The sequence below is a fragment of the Temnothorax curvispinosus genome, unplaced genomic scaffold (assembly GCF_003070985.1).
Source record: "Temnothorax curvispinosus isolate PA1 unplaced genomic scaffold, ASM307098v1 QBEX01002427.1, whole genome shotgun sequence".
In the NCBI taxonomy this organism is placed as follows: domain Eukaryota; kingdom Metazoa; phylum Arthropoda; class Insecta; order Hymenoptera; family Formicidae; genus Temnothorax; species Temnothorax curvispinosus.
In genome coordinates, this window is record NW_020212207.1 from 2,366 (window position 1) to 15,880 (window position 13,515).

The following is a 13,515-nucleotide window of genomic DNA, read 5'->3' on the forward strand; positions in this document are numbered from 1 at the left end:
AGAAAACGAGAAAAAATTACGGAAGTACAGATTTCCTTATCCTACTTTTATCTCAATATGGCGTCTCGAGTTGCGGCGAGCTGTCAGCTCGTCACAAGATGTATTTCATATAAGAGATATACCATTGATACAAACGCGAAAACAAGTTCCCCCGAATTGCACAACAAGAAAAACATCGATAAACCCTCCAAATCAAGATTTGGAAGCGTAATATAAAAGTATAATGTCGGCGTGCATCGTGCGTATGTGTGCGTGCAATGTAGCGTGCTATCCTTGTCTATATCTTTGTCTATACAAGGACAGATATAGTTCGCCGGTCTTCTTTACCGACGCCGATCGAGTTCGGCTACGGCTCCAGCATCCCTAATTATTTTATTAATGTAAAAATATTTATGTACCAACAGTGGTTTTGAAGAAAGAAATGGGAATAAATAGCGTAAAATATAAATTTAAATTGACAAAATATCTTTAATAAATAGCAAGAAATAGTTTTACAAAACAAGATAAACATGCAAACATGACCGTGAACTTTCCAGAGCAACGTATTTTCGTGATTAATGAGACATACTTATGTATATAACTTATTGTTCTGTCGCACAAAACAAGAAAGAAACTCATATCTGCAGGGATGACACTGTCTCATCATATAGATAATTTATTATTCCCAGTAGCTTTTTGGTACATGCCACTTAGAGCTCAATAATACATTAGTATACAATTTATTGCTTATAATTAATACACAATTAGAGTTCATTAATCACAACCGGTATTTTTCCATTCTCATTTAATTTTAACAGTCCTTATTATTATTGTTAAAATCGATGCCCACGCGTGTATAAAAAACTATGCAAGTGGCAAAATTAGAATATAGTTTTTAATAATCACTTATTACAATTTAATAATATTCTAACAATGTATAAGTATAGACATTTTATAAGAAAAGGTAATTTTTATTGTATATAACAGTTTTATTTTTATTATATTATTTTATAATAATTGTCTGTCTTATATGATCAATTTAAAACTGATTTCGCAGCAAAAATATCGAGGAAGCGTTTACAATTTTTAGATCCTTAGCATAATTTATGTTTTTAATTAAATATTAAGTTACTTAATCATCTAAAGTAAAGCGTACTTAAAATTAAAATGCGAAGAATATGATTTAATTAATTACTTTTATTTCTGAATCTACTTTACCAAGAATTTTTTTACTTTGAATCATTTATTCTTCAAAAACTATTCAACAATTTTATTAAAGAAAAATCAGTATCAGATTAAACAAAGAATTTGTAATTAAAAAATAATGCGGTAAAAGTGATAAATTTCATTGTACTATTTAAAATAGTTATGTATTATTTACAATAGATATTTTAAAACAAATAGCCTCGTTTTCAAATACAAATAATTAATTTACAAATGCAAATAAACCTTGGAAATTTTTTGTGTTTACTAAGCAAGATTACAGGTAACAAAACTTAAATCTTTAATAAAACAGTTTCAGAAATCCTGTTCTCAGGATTCAGTGTCAGAAATCTCTTTTCTCGATCAGATGCCGTACCTACACATGAAATGTTTTATAAAAGATAGGCTAGAGAAAATGAACTCAATTGAAAACTGAGACAGCAGACTTTGTCATTTTACTGCTGTCTGTAAATGTTGGATTCTCATCAGCAAACTCAAGGTTGCTCAAGATCGATCGACTTTCCAAAACGGAACGTAAATCGTAAAACTGTTCGTAAACTCGTTCACAAGTTTATGCATTACGTGAAACGCTGAAACACTGCAATGGTATCTCACGTTATCAATAATTTACTTTTTTAGAATGTTTACAGACGATATCATGTCATACAAATTTTTTACATAACTCGTGAATAAACAATATTTTTATCAAATATTACATAGACATACGCACAGTTTTAGAAATAAAGACATAATAATTACATATGGAACTAACAAAATTACAAGTCTAAACTCATAGATCCATGTTTTTACCACTTGTGCTGAAAATCTTACTGGTTAAAATAAGTTTAATTAATTTTATTAAGTACATGTTTAACATGTACCTACCACAAAAATTTGAATAAAAGAGAAGTTGGAAAAGAGATTGGTTTGCTAGATACGTATCTTCCATTAATGTGTGTTATTGTTCGTATTTCTCATTACTTGATTGCTTTCAGCTTCAGATCGTAAATTAAATGGTAATACCATTACAAGCTTAAAACTGAATATCATGAAAGACAGTGTTTTATTTTCTTCTAAAGAGTTTTAAAAAAATATGAGACATGTGTTTCTTTTGCTTCATAAATCATCCTTTCATTTATAATGATACTTCATAAAATTAGGTCTTTATTTCCTTTTCTCATTCATTCTCTCTCCCTTTCCCTCTCTCCCTTTCTCTCTATAAATATTTATCTAAAATTGATATTTATCTATCATAAAGACGGAACATAATAAGATATCAAAGATGCTAGTGTAACAAATGGTATCAAAAAGTAAAATTTACTTCTGTTCTATTGTTCGAGGAATGCATTCTTCATTTTTTTCATGCCGTATTATTTTCCCCGGCAATAGGTGTCACGCGTACAGTGCACGCGTCATTCTGCGGCATTAATTACAAGATACGACAGATTGCATCCGGTGTACAGAGGCTTACGGCACGAATAATGACGCAGCCGCGCCGACCAATTTCGGCCCTGGCCAAAACGTTCAATTAAATAGTCCGTAAATCACCATTGTCGCGCGACGTAGGCACAGATCGGCGATAAAATTAGCAATTTCTAGCGCGCAAGGTAGGACTGGCAAGCTTATTTGGTGTGAAAGCGGGTAAACAGGATTGACTGTGTTTTTGTTCTATTCGCGATGTACTGTTCTATCCGTTTATAGAAAATGTCAAGTCTCGAGTATCAATCAATGATCTGTATCTATTCCTTATACATTGTAGTTATATAGTATAAATATTCAAACAATTGCAATTGTTCATAAAATAAGATTGTACTTTATGGAATATTACAAAGTCATTTTATTTGTACTAATTCATAATTAGTTGTTTATAATTAATATATGTAATTGACTGTGTTATTAATAGTATAATAAATGCATTAGTCATCTTTTAAATTGCAATAAAGATATGCAGTTATAAAGTAATTTGTTATGTAATTATGATGCAATCAATATTTTGCAATGGATTATTTAATTTAATCTGTTTTGTACCGTATATACTAGTACAATACATGCTTTTGAAAACTTTTTTCTTGTAGACGATGTGGCGGATATAAATTCTGATCAGACAAATTAATCCTCTATAATTCATTTCGACTTTCTGTCGCCAATTCGGCCGCCAATTGATTTGATTCGGGTTTCAATATCGCGGAACTAAATTAAATTTTCCGTTAGCGAATATCGGAATACGATGAATCAGACAAAAACGCATCAATGTTCGTTAAATACTTGTTGTATGATGACAGAGTTACGGATATTAATATTTGGTACATAATGAACACATGTGGACTCATTATGAAGCAGAATCCGATGAAACATGCGGCATATATTTTAATTTATCGCCAGATATAAATTTATGTACAAGTTCTATATTATGAATGCAACTAGAAAACTTTAATTAAAACATAACTATTTCAAACTTGTAAACAATACATTATTTTCTACTTTATTATATAGATACTTTATTAAAAAATTATAAAATATATTCAAAAAATTTTCTTTTTAAAAATAATTAAATTAAAGTGTGATACGTAAAGTGTATATAAATATAAAATTTTGTTCAAAAAAGATAAGAGTAGCACAAAATATAGCAGTTTATATTATATGCTTAACGTGTAAAATAATACTCTTATATAGATATACTTTATGCAGGTATGTCTAGTTTCGCAGAAATACTTTATGAATACGCAATAACTGAATTCTCTTATCGCTCACCATGCCTATATACATGATAACCAAGGAAAGTTATATAAAACATCCGAATGATGCCTTTCCCAATAAATCTTCCTGCCGTTCTTGTCTGCTGAAAGCTACGTTTATCTGCGAATTGGTTGGATAACAAATTGCTTCAAGTACATAAGTAAATACATGTTCCGAAACTAAAGTTGAAGCTAAAGGAACCAAGATCTAAATCGATGACTCAGCGGGTTTCCAAGGTGAAAGAAAGTTTCCGCAAATTCTTTAGGCGAAGACTGGAATTGTTAGTTGGGCAGACTCTGCCCAGCAAAGTATTGGAATAATACGGGCGAGAGGGGAAAAAATTTTTTTTTAAGTGTCCTATTCTAATATATAATTTTAGTATAAAAACAAGTATTACATAATAAATCTAAAATCAATCTAGCTACTTTTCAACTTTCTTCATGTGTTTTAAGTAATTCTGTTTTAGAATTTTATATTAAATCATTAAGTATATATAAAAGATAAAAAATGAAATTGAAGTTAATATACGATTCCGTATTTAAACGTTCTTTTATCTAAAATATACGAATATTGTCGTTAAATGATTTATTATTTCATCTCATTAAGCTTTCTGAAGCGACGTATCATTTATGTATATGAAACACTGAAAAATAATTGATGATGCTTTTAGACTGTATATGAAGGCAATTATACTGAAAACCTGTATGACCTTATTTCATCTCGCAGCTGTACATTTCATAAATGATTCAAATAAATAGGTGCGTAGTCCGCGATTTCAATTCTCTTGAAAGCTTTCATGGTAAATTATCTTGGCAGTTTGAATACGCATAAAATCCGCGCAACACCTGCCTATAAAAAATACATTCATCACAAAACGTGTATGAATTTACATATAATAAATGACTGTAATTATATATATTTATGATTAAAATTAATTATAATTTATCATGTATTTTATAACTTGTATACGTACAGTATCTTACAAATTGCGACACAATTTTATTGACAGATTTTATTGATTAAATAAATTTTATAGTTCACTCTTTCTTAGCGAATGTTTCCGGACATCAATAATTATCGAATTAAAAGAAATAAAAGAAAACATTTTTAAAGACTAAAATGACAAATATATAATAAAATTAAAAGATTTTATATTATCTGGTTAGTTATTAATTAATAACGGCACTGTATCTTTTGTAATAAAGTCTGCATCTCCTGTACGTTATCAATATTTCATGCAGATCATTTGACATTTCCAACTCGATCTTGATTTTTCCATTATATGCGGATTCATACAGGTGTACATGATGTTTTTTAAAATATGATAGTGGCGTTTTCATAGCGTGAATATTAACTTACCTGCAATTTCAATACGCCCATCATCTCACTTTGACAGTTGTACGTAACGCAATGGATTTTTTCCGAGAAGTCCAATATTTTTTAATACGTACAACGCCAATACCTCGCTAAAGCCGGAACGGTATTGCAATTGGATTCATTTGCAGTGCAAAATATTTATTTCAATTGTGACATTGATATTTATATATAATAACCATTGTTATTACGTTACATTAATTTTAGTATCTATTTTTTATCTTGCATTTTTAAAAACTTACATGTTTCAACATATATTAGAAATAATATAAATAAAGCATATATTATTTGATAATCTAATATTGATATCTGTTATTCAATTTAATACAAAATAAGAATAATTAAAGTCAGAATTCAAAACGATATTAGAATACATCAAATAAAAATAAAAATCTCTCGCATCAATATTATGTCCTTTACTATTTCGATGTTATTCTTGATATATATATTAATATTATATATAATTTTATTATTAAAACATGAAATAGATAATATTATTAAATAAATCACACATACGGTTATAATGATATTCAAATAATCAACATTTTGATCGAAGTTTGTAATCATTGCGTGTTCTATATATAGTATATTAATGTTTCAAACTTGTATACACTTTCGAAAATTCTTTCGTGTACATTAATCGACGAATGCATTGAATTCACGTGCGGTGTATTAAATGTTTTGTGCCTATGGAAGGAATTCGCTGAAACTCATTAGCGTGCTAGCTGCAGGCTCGCGTGTTTTGTTTAAGAGTACCGCAATAGGTATGCGCTATGTGATAGATTAGCTCTGATTGTTTCGTATCGTTCAGAAACTACTAATGATTCTCGGAATGATAAAGATCACAAAAAGGGAAGCAATACAACTTGAGCGATTCGAATGATCACGATTGAGCATCCTCGAGAATGTCAGTCGTTTGAAACTTCAAACTTCACCGTGACTGGCCGATTCGCTGTTCGAATTCTATTGCCCACGTTTTCCCTTTATGTATCGTTATATCTTCGAATTTTCCAAGTTTCTTTCACTTGTTCGAGTGGAAAAAAAGCCCCGTGACAATTTTAGTACGGATACTTCGAGTGTTCTCGCTCACCTTTACAGCTTGAACCGAACGTTTCGAAAGACGGTACGGCTCGTAATAATTTTCATGGCGCGCTCTCTTAAGCCAACCTTCGATAAACGGTAATGTTTTAGTATCCCCAAGTAGCGGCCCTCATGAGCGCGTGAAATACGATCGTCTTAAAGTTTCCGGTGTCGGAGGGACGGCCGGGGGATTCCGCACGTCCGCAGAGTTTTAAAGAGGCGACAGTAAGGAAGTAATAAAAAATTATACCGCCAGCTTAGCCCACGAGTTTGTATACGGGTGAATTACGAAACGGGCAAATTACGACGTCTTTTGTATAAAATAAATAATCCATTATAGAAATTCCATAAACATCGCACGATTTCATATCTTCGTAACTTCTTCAAAATATTACCTAATAATGGCCTGGAAAAGGGTATTTAAGAAATCATAATATAAGTTTCTCCGTTTTATTTAGGTTAAAACATTAAGAAGTTCTGTTATTTATTACAATTATACTTTATTATTATACAATTTTCTTATAATTTTTTTTATAACAAGAAATTATATTTCCAAAGTGGTAATTAAATTGATATTAAATTTTTTAAAGCCTAAAGTATCATATTGAATTTAGACTTTTTTCTTTATAACTATAATCTTGCAAAAATTTATTCAATTAAGTTTAACGTATAACTTTGGTTAGCGCAACACACGATAAAAGCAAAACTATTATATACACGTACTTTACTAGCGCGATAGAACTGGCAGAAAAAGTTAATTTCGTTCTTCTTGCTTGTCGATTATTGCCTTGCCTGTATTGCGCGGAAGAAAGCCGCAGATCCGCACACATCTATAAGACGCAAAGTAAAATAAACTTTGCACGTGAACGTTGAAACGCAGATGGCTTTTTCGCGCGGCACGCCACTTGGAAGAAGACATACTTGACCTTTTTCTTTCGCGTCTGTTTCTCATTCCCCAATCCCGGAGTTGAAGCTGAAGTTAAGTAAACCCCATCCCGGGCCCCTCGTCCTACCCGATTTGTCTTCCAGGTGAAAGCCGAAAGAGCTAGCGGAAAACGAGTTCCTTTGAAATGATATATTCCTAAAGTAAATTCATTCATCTGTGCGTAAAGGACAACCTCTGCAATTGGCCGCCTCTATTGCAAGCAATTTTCCTCAAAGGACCTCAAGACGAACTCGGCTCCTTCTTACATCTGCACTTAAAACGCGAAGTAGCGAGCGCAATTCTTCTTTTAGTGTATCTTTATTTCTCTTTCCAATACGCGTCGCAGAGATTTCTTGGCTATTTCAGATTCTTATATTCTTAGCGAGAGTTCGATACAGTTTCAAGAAAAAATAAGAACGGATTACAGGGAAGAAAGTTTTTTTAATATTCAAGTAGTTACGGTGAATATTAAAAAGAAATATCAAAATTATTATCATGATAATCTTAATACTCTTGAAACATGTGATTCTTGAAACTAATAATCATATGCGAATTCTTTTCCTACCGAGTTCGTTAAAAAATAGTCTGTTCAAGTCACTTTATTTCTACAAATATTTCCTCATCTTCAGAAACAAAAGGGGATATATTTGTATGCTTTATTAAATGCTTTAGATACCTTCGAGATCCGAAATCTAAATTTTGCCGCGGTATTTCTAATAAAATAATTAAAACATTAATGCATATTAAACTTGGCATGATTCCCCATAAAATAAAACTTGTGAGATTACAGTATTATATATTGCGCCTTATATAAGAAACTCAAATTCGAATTCTATACTAGAAGATGAAAAGTGCAGAGTAATACGTGTTTTGCCAGACCAGTCTTGCACTGGCAATGAAAGGGTAAAAACTAAAAGAAAGATTTCATCAATCCTATATATAAGACTGTTGATCTCGATCACTTACACTTGTTGTAGTCATTACGTTCGATCTTTAATGTCACCGTTAAAATTGCGGATGTATCGCAAGTTAATATATATCAATTTTTTAATTAAAATGCAGTGAACTATAACTTACAAAACAACAAGAGCTTATTAATGGCATACCAAATACAAGTCCTGGTGAACCTTTCGTAAAAATTATCAGCGATTATGATATTTTTAAACGCGAGTATTTTCATCTGCCTTCAGGTTGTCGTCGTCGCGATGACGGTAATATCTGAAGGCCATATATAAAATTAAAAGAGACGTCGTTTTGCCCAATGCGGAAGCCACATTTTATCGCGAATTTCGTCCACAAAGTTTCTTTCTGGACCAACCGTTTGTCGACAAGACCATCGGTCTGCAAACTTTGGCCATTATACCAGTGAGAGATCGAACTGTCATCCAGAAAGCTTTTCGCGATGTGTTCTTGAAAGACCGAGTTATCTATCCATCTGACTTTCCGAATTTTCGTCATCATCCGATCAAACAGAACTCCTTCATGGTAACATCGTTCAGAGATAAACTGTTCAAAGACGCAATACTGAAGAATCGGAAAATGCGTGGAGAACGGTCGGTTCTCAGAGACAATTCTTTCGAAGGACAATCGCTTACTCCAGAGGAAATCTTCGAGGGACAAGCGTCGACGTACAGGAGCCAAGCACCGTTTGAAGAACAATTGTTGACGATGGGAACGCTGTTTAAAAACTTATTTCGCCGACAATTATCCTCGGCTGAACAAGCAACGTTTCAGAAGCAAGCGGATTTTGTTGAATCTCTGTCCATCTCCAACTCGATCGAGTTCTACCGAGACGATTATATTAACCCAATCGATTCATACGAACGGTAAAAAGGCATGCTGACCTCGTTTGACGAGACATCTATAAAATACGGTAAATTCACGGTTATTACGCAATTTCGAGGACATGTAATGGGAATTTTTAATATAACATTACATCAGAGAGCAAATTTTTCTTCGATAATGGACACAGTTTAATTTCTTTTTTTTTCCAAACTTTCTAATTTAACTTGCGCAAATTGTTTTGTGGGCAATCCGATATTGAATTTTCTATTGAAACATAAAAGCAGTTTGTTAATTGAAGCGTTAGACAAACTTGTCCCTCAGGAACTTTAACTTGATTGCACCGCGTTAATTATTGCACAATAATTTTCAGCTATCAAATTAAATCTCCGCTGATACTTGCGTATAACATCTACCCTCGAGTTCGAAAATAATGAATTATCCCCAGGGGACAACTTTGTTTCCCTCACTCGTTCTGGGGTAGCACCATCGCTTCGCTGATGCTTGAGTATCTTGAGAACTATTATATATAATACATTATATCCACATTCAAATGATGATAATGTTTCTCGTCGCAGATAATCACATGCCTAAATTGTCTTCGATGGTTTCATCCTCCGAGTAGCTCCTTCCATTAAACGTCGAGATGCCATCGTCAACGTCCGTTATCATGCACGAATATAATCCCGCCGTGTCTTTTGTTCTCTTTGGTATGGGCGTCGGACGAAGCTCATTCCTCAGAAGATCCCAAGTCGGAACTCGATCCAACGTTAACGTCGACCAGCAACTGTAATGCGGTGAGCAGTATCTATGGCAGTTGATATTTCGGTTTTACAAAGCGGAATATTACATAATCAAAATTTAATCCTGTCTGTTGAATCTGATACCCAGCCGAAGGCAAATTTTGACATATCCGTTTTGCAGTGAATAATTACAATTGTAAATGAAAACCGTTCGATTCAGTCAAGCTTATCAAGTTTTACGTTACGTGTATCTACTTGCAATTAGACTAAATGTGTGCAAAACGGATAACCAAAATTTAGAAATATATAATGTAAGATAAACAAAAGTGATTGCACTGAAGAAGTATATTAGACTTCATAACGAATCAGTGGCACACCGGATTAATAAATGTTTATACCGACTTTTAGCCGGTTGACAGCTCGCCAACAATCGTTCCATCAATCTCAGTTAGCATAAACCAATCCTCGATTATAGGTCACATCTTAACGAGTTTAACAACCAAGCCCAGCTCGCTTGTCACGGCAACATCAATAGCGCCGTCCGCCGGAAAGTACGTAATGGCTGACCGAAGCTTTATTATCCACCCGGTTGGTCCACCCGCATTGTAACTATGCAGTGAACTAAACTAAACTTGTGAAGTTACTTAATTGCCGAACAAGAATGTCAAACTGAGATGACCGCGTTGCGTCGTGTTATCGCAAATTGCTTAACGTATTAATATAATTACTAACAATTAATATAATTACGATTATTTAAAATGGAATAAAATCAAATGTATTTATTTAGCGTTAATTTTATTTCGTTTAATAATTTTTCCTTACCACAATGCGTAAAGTAGTAACAAGAAAATTATATCGTCAAATAATTTACATATTCTTCACACCATTACCTTTACCGATAGTCTTTATAAGTACCTAAATCTAATATAAACCCTTGTTATTTTTTACTAGTTTATTTTATTTCTCTTAACAATTATTTTTATAATTAAAAAATTTATGACGCAAAATTAGAATAAAAAAAAAACTAACCGCGCCAATTAATCTATAAAATAATATAGCGTAATTACATTACATTTAAATTCGGTTTCTTTGATTTAGCGTTATCGATTTATTTTCACGCTACTAAATATGGGGCTGTCGCGCTTTCTCTTCCTAGCTTGAGTGAATTGAATAGCGACACGCATGCCTATGCGCTTTCACACACGCCGAAGAACAGCCTTAAGATCAACGAGCATGACTTTAAATTCCTAGCGCTTGAAACGCCGAAGAGCGTTGAAACCCAGAGCTCAGTGTTGAACTACATTCTCCCCGAAGAGCACAAAGGAGGACTGAAGGGTATTCAGAACTCCTTTGCGGACTACGCGATGCTCGTGAAACTTAAACACGACTGGCCTTTGCAGCAGTTCTCACAACCGGAAACATCCTCCAGCCATCTCCTTCGCTATCTCCGAACGAAAAGACAAAACTTGTTTCACCGAATATACATATCTGTTGCACCAATTTGGAAATTCGTAATAACGCCCGATGTAACAGGGAATAAATTGCCGCTAGGTATAAAACGATTATGTCTCACTAACTCACTATAATTGGATATTAAATAATAAATCACGAGAATTGTTATCGACGTCTAAGTAAGCTAAAGTTTTATTTTTCCTCCACGGTTTTCTAAATACGAATAAGTATCAAAACGACAAATTAGGTGTATTACTGCGTTACATTTCAATAATTAATTTTATAAATTTATCACGAGATGATTATTTTGCAAACTCTTCAATTTTGTAAAATCTTTGTCTACATTTCAACATTGATGTATCAAAGGAATATTTTGCTAATTAATGCGAATACGCAGTCTTTTACTTACATTTCACTACAGACGTAGACTCACCTGCAGACTTCACGGCAAGCATACCAAGCAGTCTGACTTCAAATATACCCAATGGTATATCTGGAAGCATAACTGCTGGCATATCAACGGGCATACCTGGTGGCATGACAACGGACATACCTGCGAGCATACCAACTTTGAACCTCGGGGCAAAGTTTACATCACGTGGAACAATTACGACAAACTCAAGAGGCAAGAAATCCATGGTACCCCACAGGTATCTTACCTCTATACGCCAAGCAAGTTTTAGATCTTCGGTTTCGGCCGTAATATACATTTAACGTAACACCCGGAATTTGTCTGAAGATACAGAAATTCGTTCGAAAGCGTTCTGGAATTTAATGGAATAGCGGAGTGATATAACGCGTTTCAATTTCGGCAAGAATTTATCTATGAAATTCTTTAAATTACGATATGAAAATTATTAGATGCAAATTGAAAATTTTGCGCGATACTGAAATGAAACTTTATTCAATATACTTGCGAAATTCTGTAGGACTCTCACATTATAAAGTTTTAAACGACACAAAAATACATTATTATTATTGTTCTATCAAGTTTATATGTATATCTCTTTCAGTTTATTTTTCGTTTATTTTCAGTTTATGAAATAACTGTAAGTTCTATCTAATAATTCCCAATTGGAATTTTATCCAACAGCACTTATATATACCTATTTTTTTATTTTTCTCTCTTCCCGGCTCTTCAACACGAACCTTTCCAGCAACTTTCGATCTGTGATTACGTTTAAGGATCTCGTTTATTCAACAACTTTTTCGCGCAAAGTTGGTAGGCGTAACGTAATTAATGTGTTTTACAGAATTGCAGCTGCAACTCGAAGGTTTCGACGAGATAAATTAATACCTTACATATACGGGTAATCCCGCCACGAAACCGATGGAGCCTGGGGATCGCAAAAGCGGGTTAACTTCGCCGAAATTACTTACCGCAACCGCACGCTCCCGCATTTGCAAAAGTGAGTTCTCAAGGCACGATTTTAAGTTCTGCGGTACACGGTACTCATGTCGCTCGAAAGCCTTTTTAATGGGATGCGATATTACTTTGGTCGCAATTCATTAGCCACGTGCCTGCTAATTACGAGCAGCCCACCCTTTGTCCCTTCTTTTCCTTCTTGTCTCATTTCATGTATCTTCATCTCCTTAAATGTTACGTGTTTCTTTTCTTCCACTTCCTTCCGTTACGTTTCACTTATTCGCACCAATGGCGCAATCGAAATACCATACATTCTCACAAATATAAATCAAGAAAATTGTAGTTTTTGTCAAATATATTTTACGCGTTATTCGAGATAAAATAGCCACATCTGTCGGAACGCGGGCAAAGAACAATTATTAAAAGAAATAAATTACCACACTATGGAGTTTGTCAGCATACATATTTCTGCACTCCGCTGCGCAGTCGCTAACTCGCTTAATTTATTATTCCATTTAATTGACTGAATAATTCAATCCCTACGAGCATAAATGCCATTTATATTTGAATGACCATTGTATAATTGTCAGGTAAAACAATAACTTCTTCTACGCAAATGCATTGCCTTTGAGAACGATCTATGAAAGACTTTAATAATATCGCGGATTAAAATAATCCACCTGATTTTGATATTTATATTACGTATTACACTATACAACTAAAATAATATATAACTTATATAACAAGTTAAAATAGTTAAAAATTTACAAATATAAAAAAGATACATTCCACGATATTTTAATTATAATAAAAATTAATATGTGTTTTTCGACAAATATCCATCGGTCCATTTAACAAATGCTCGTATTTAATTT

The 13,515-nt window shown here is 33.1% G+C and overlaps 1 protein-coding gene across 1 annotated transcript; it reads left to right on the forward strand.

Moving 5' to 3' along the window:
* The first annotated feature begins 11,572 nt into the window (after positions 1–11,572).
* On the forward strand, positions 11,573–12,593 carry LOC112451629. The gene is made up of 2 exons (XM_025011380.1): positions 11,573–11,924; positions 12,528–12,593. The coding sequence occupies exons 1-2, from the start codon at positions 11,658–11,660 to the stop codon at positions 12,561–12,563; spliced, it is 303 nt and encodes a 100-aa protein (XP_024867148.1). The 5' UTR covers positions 11,573–11,657; the 3' UTR covers positions 12,564–12,593.
* Positions 12,594–13,515: the final 922 nt, after the last annotated feature.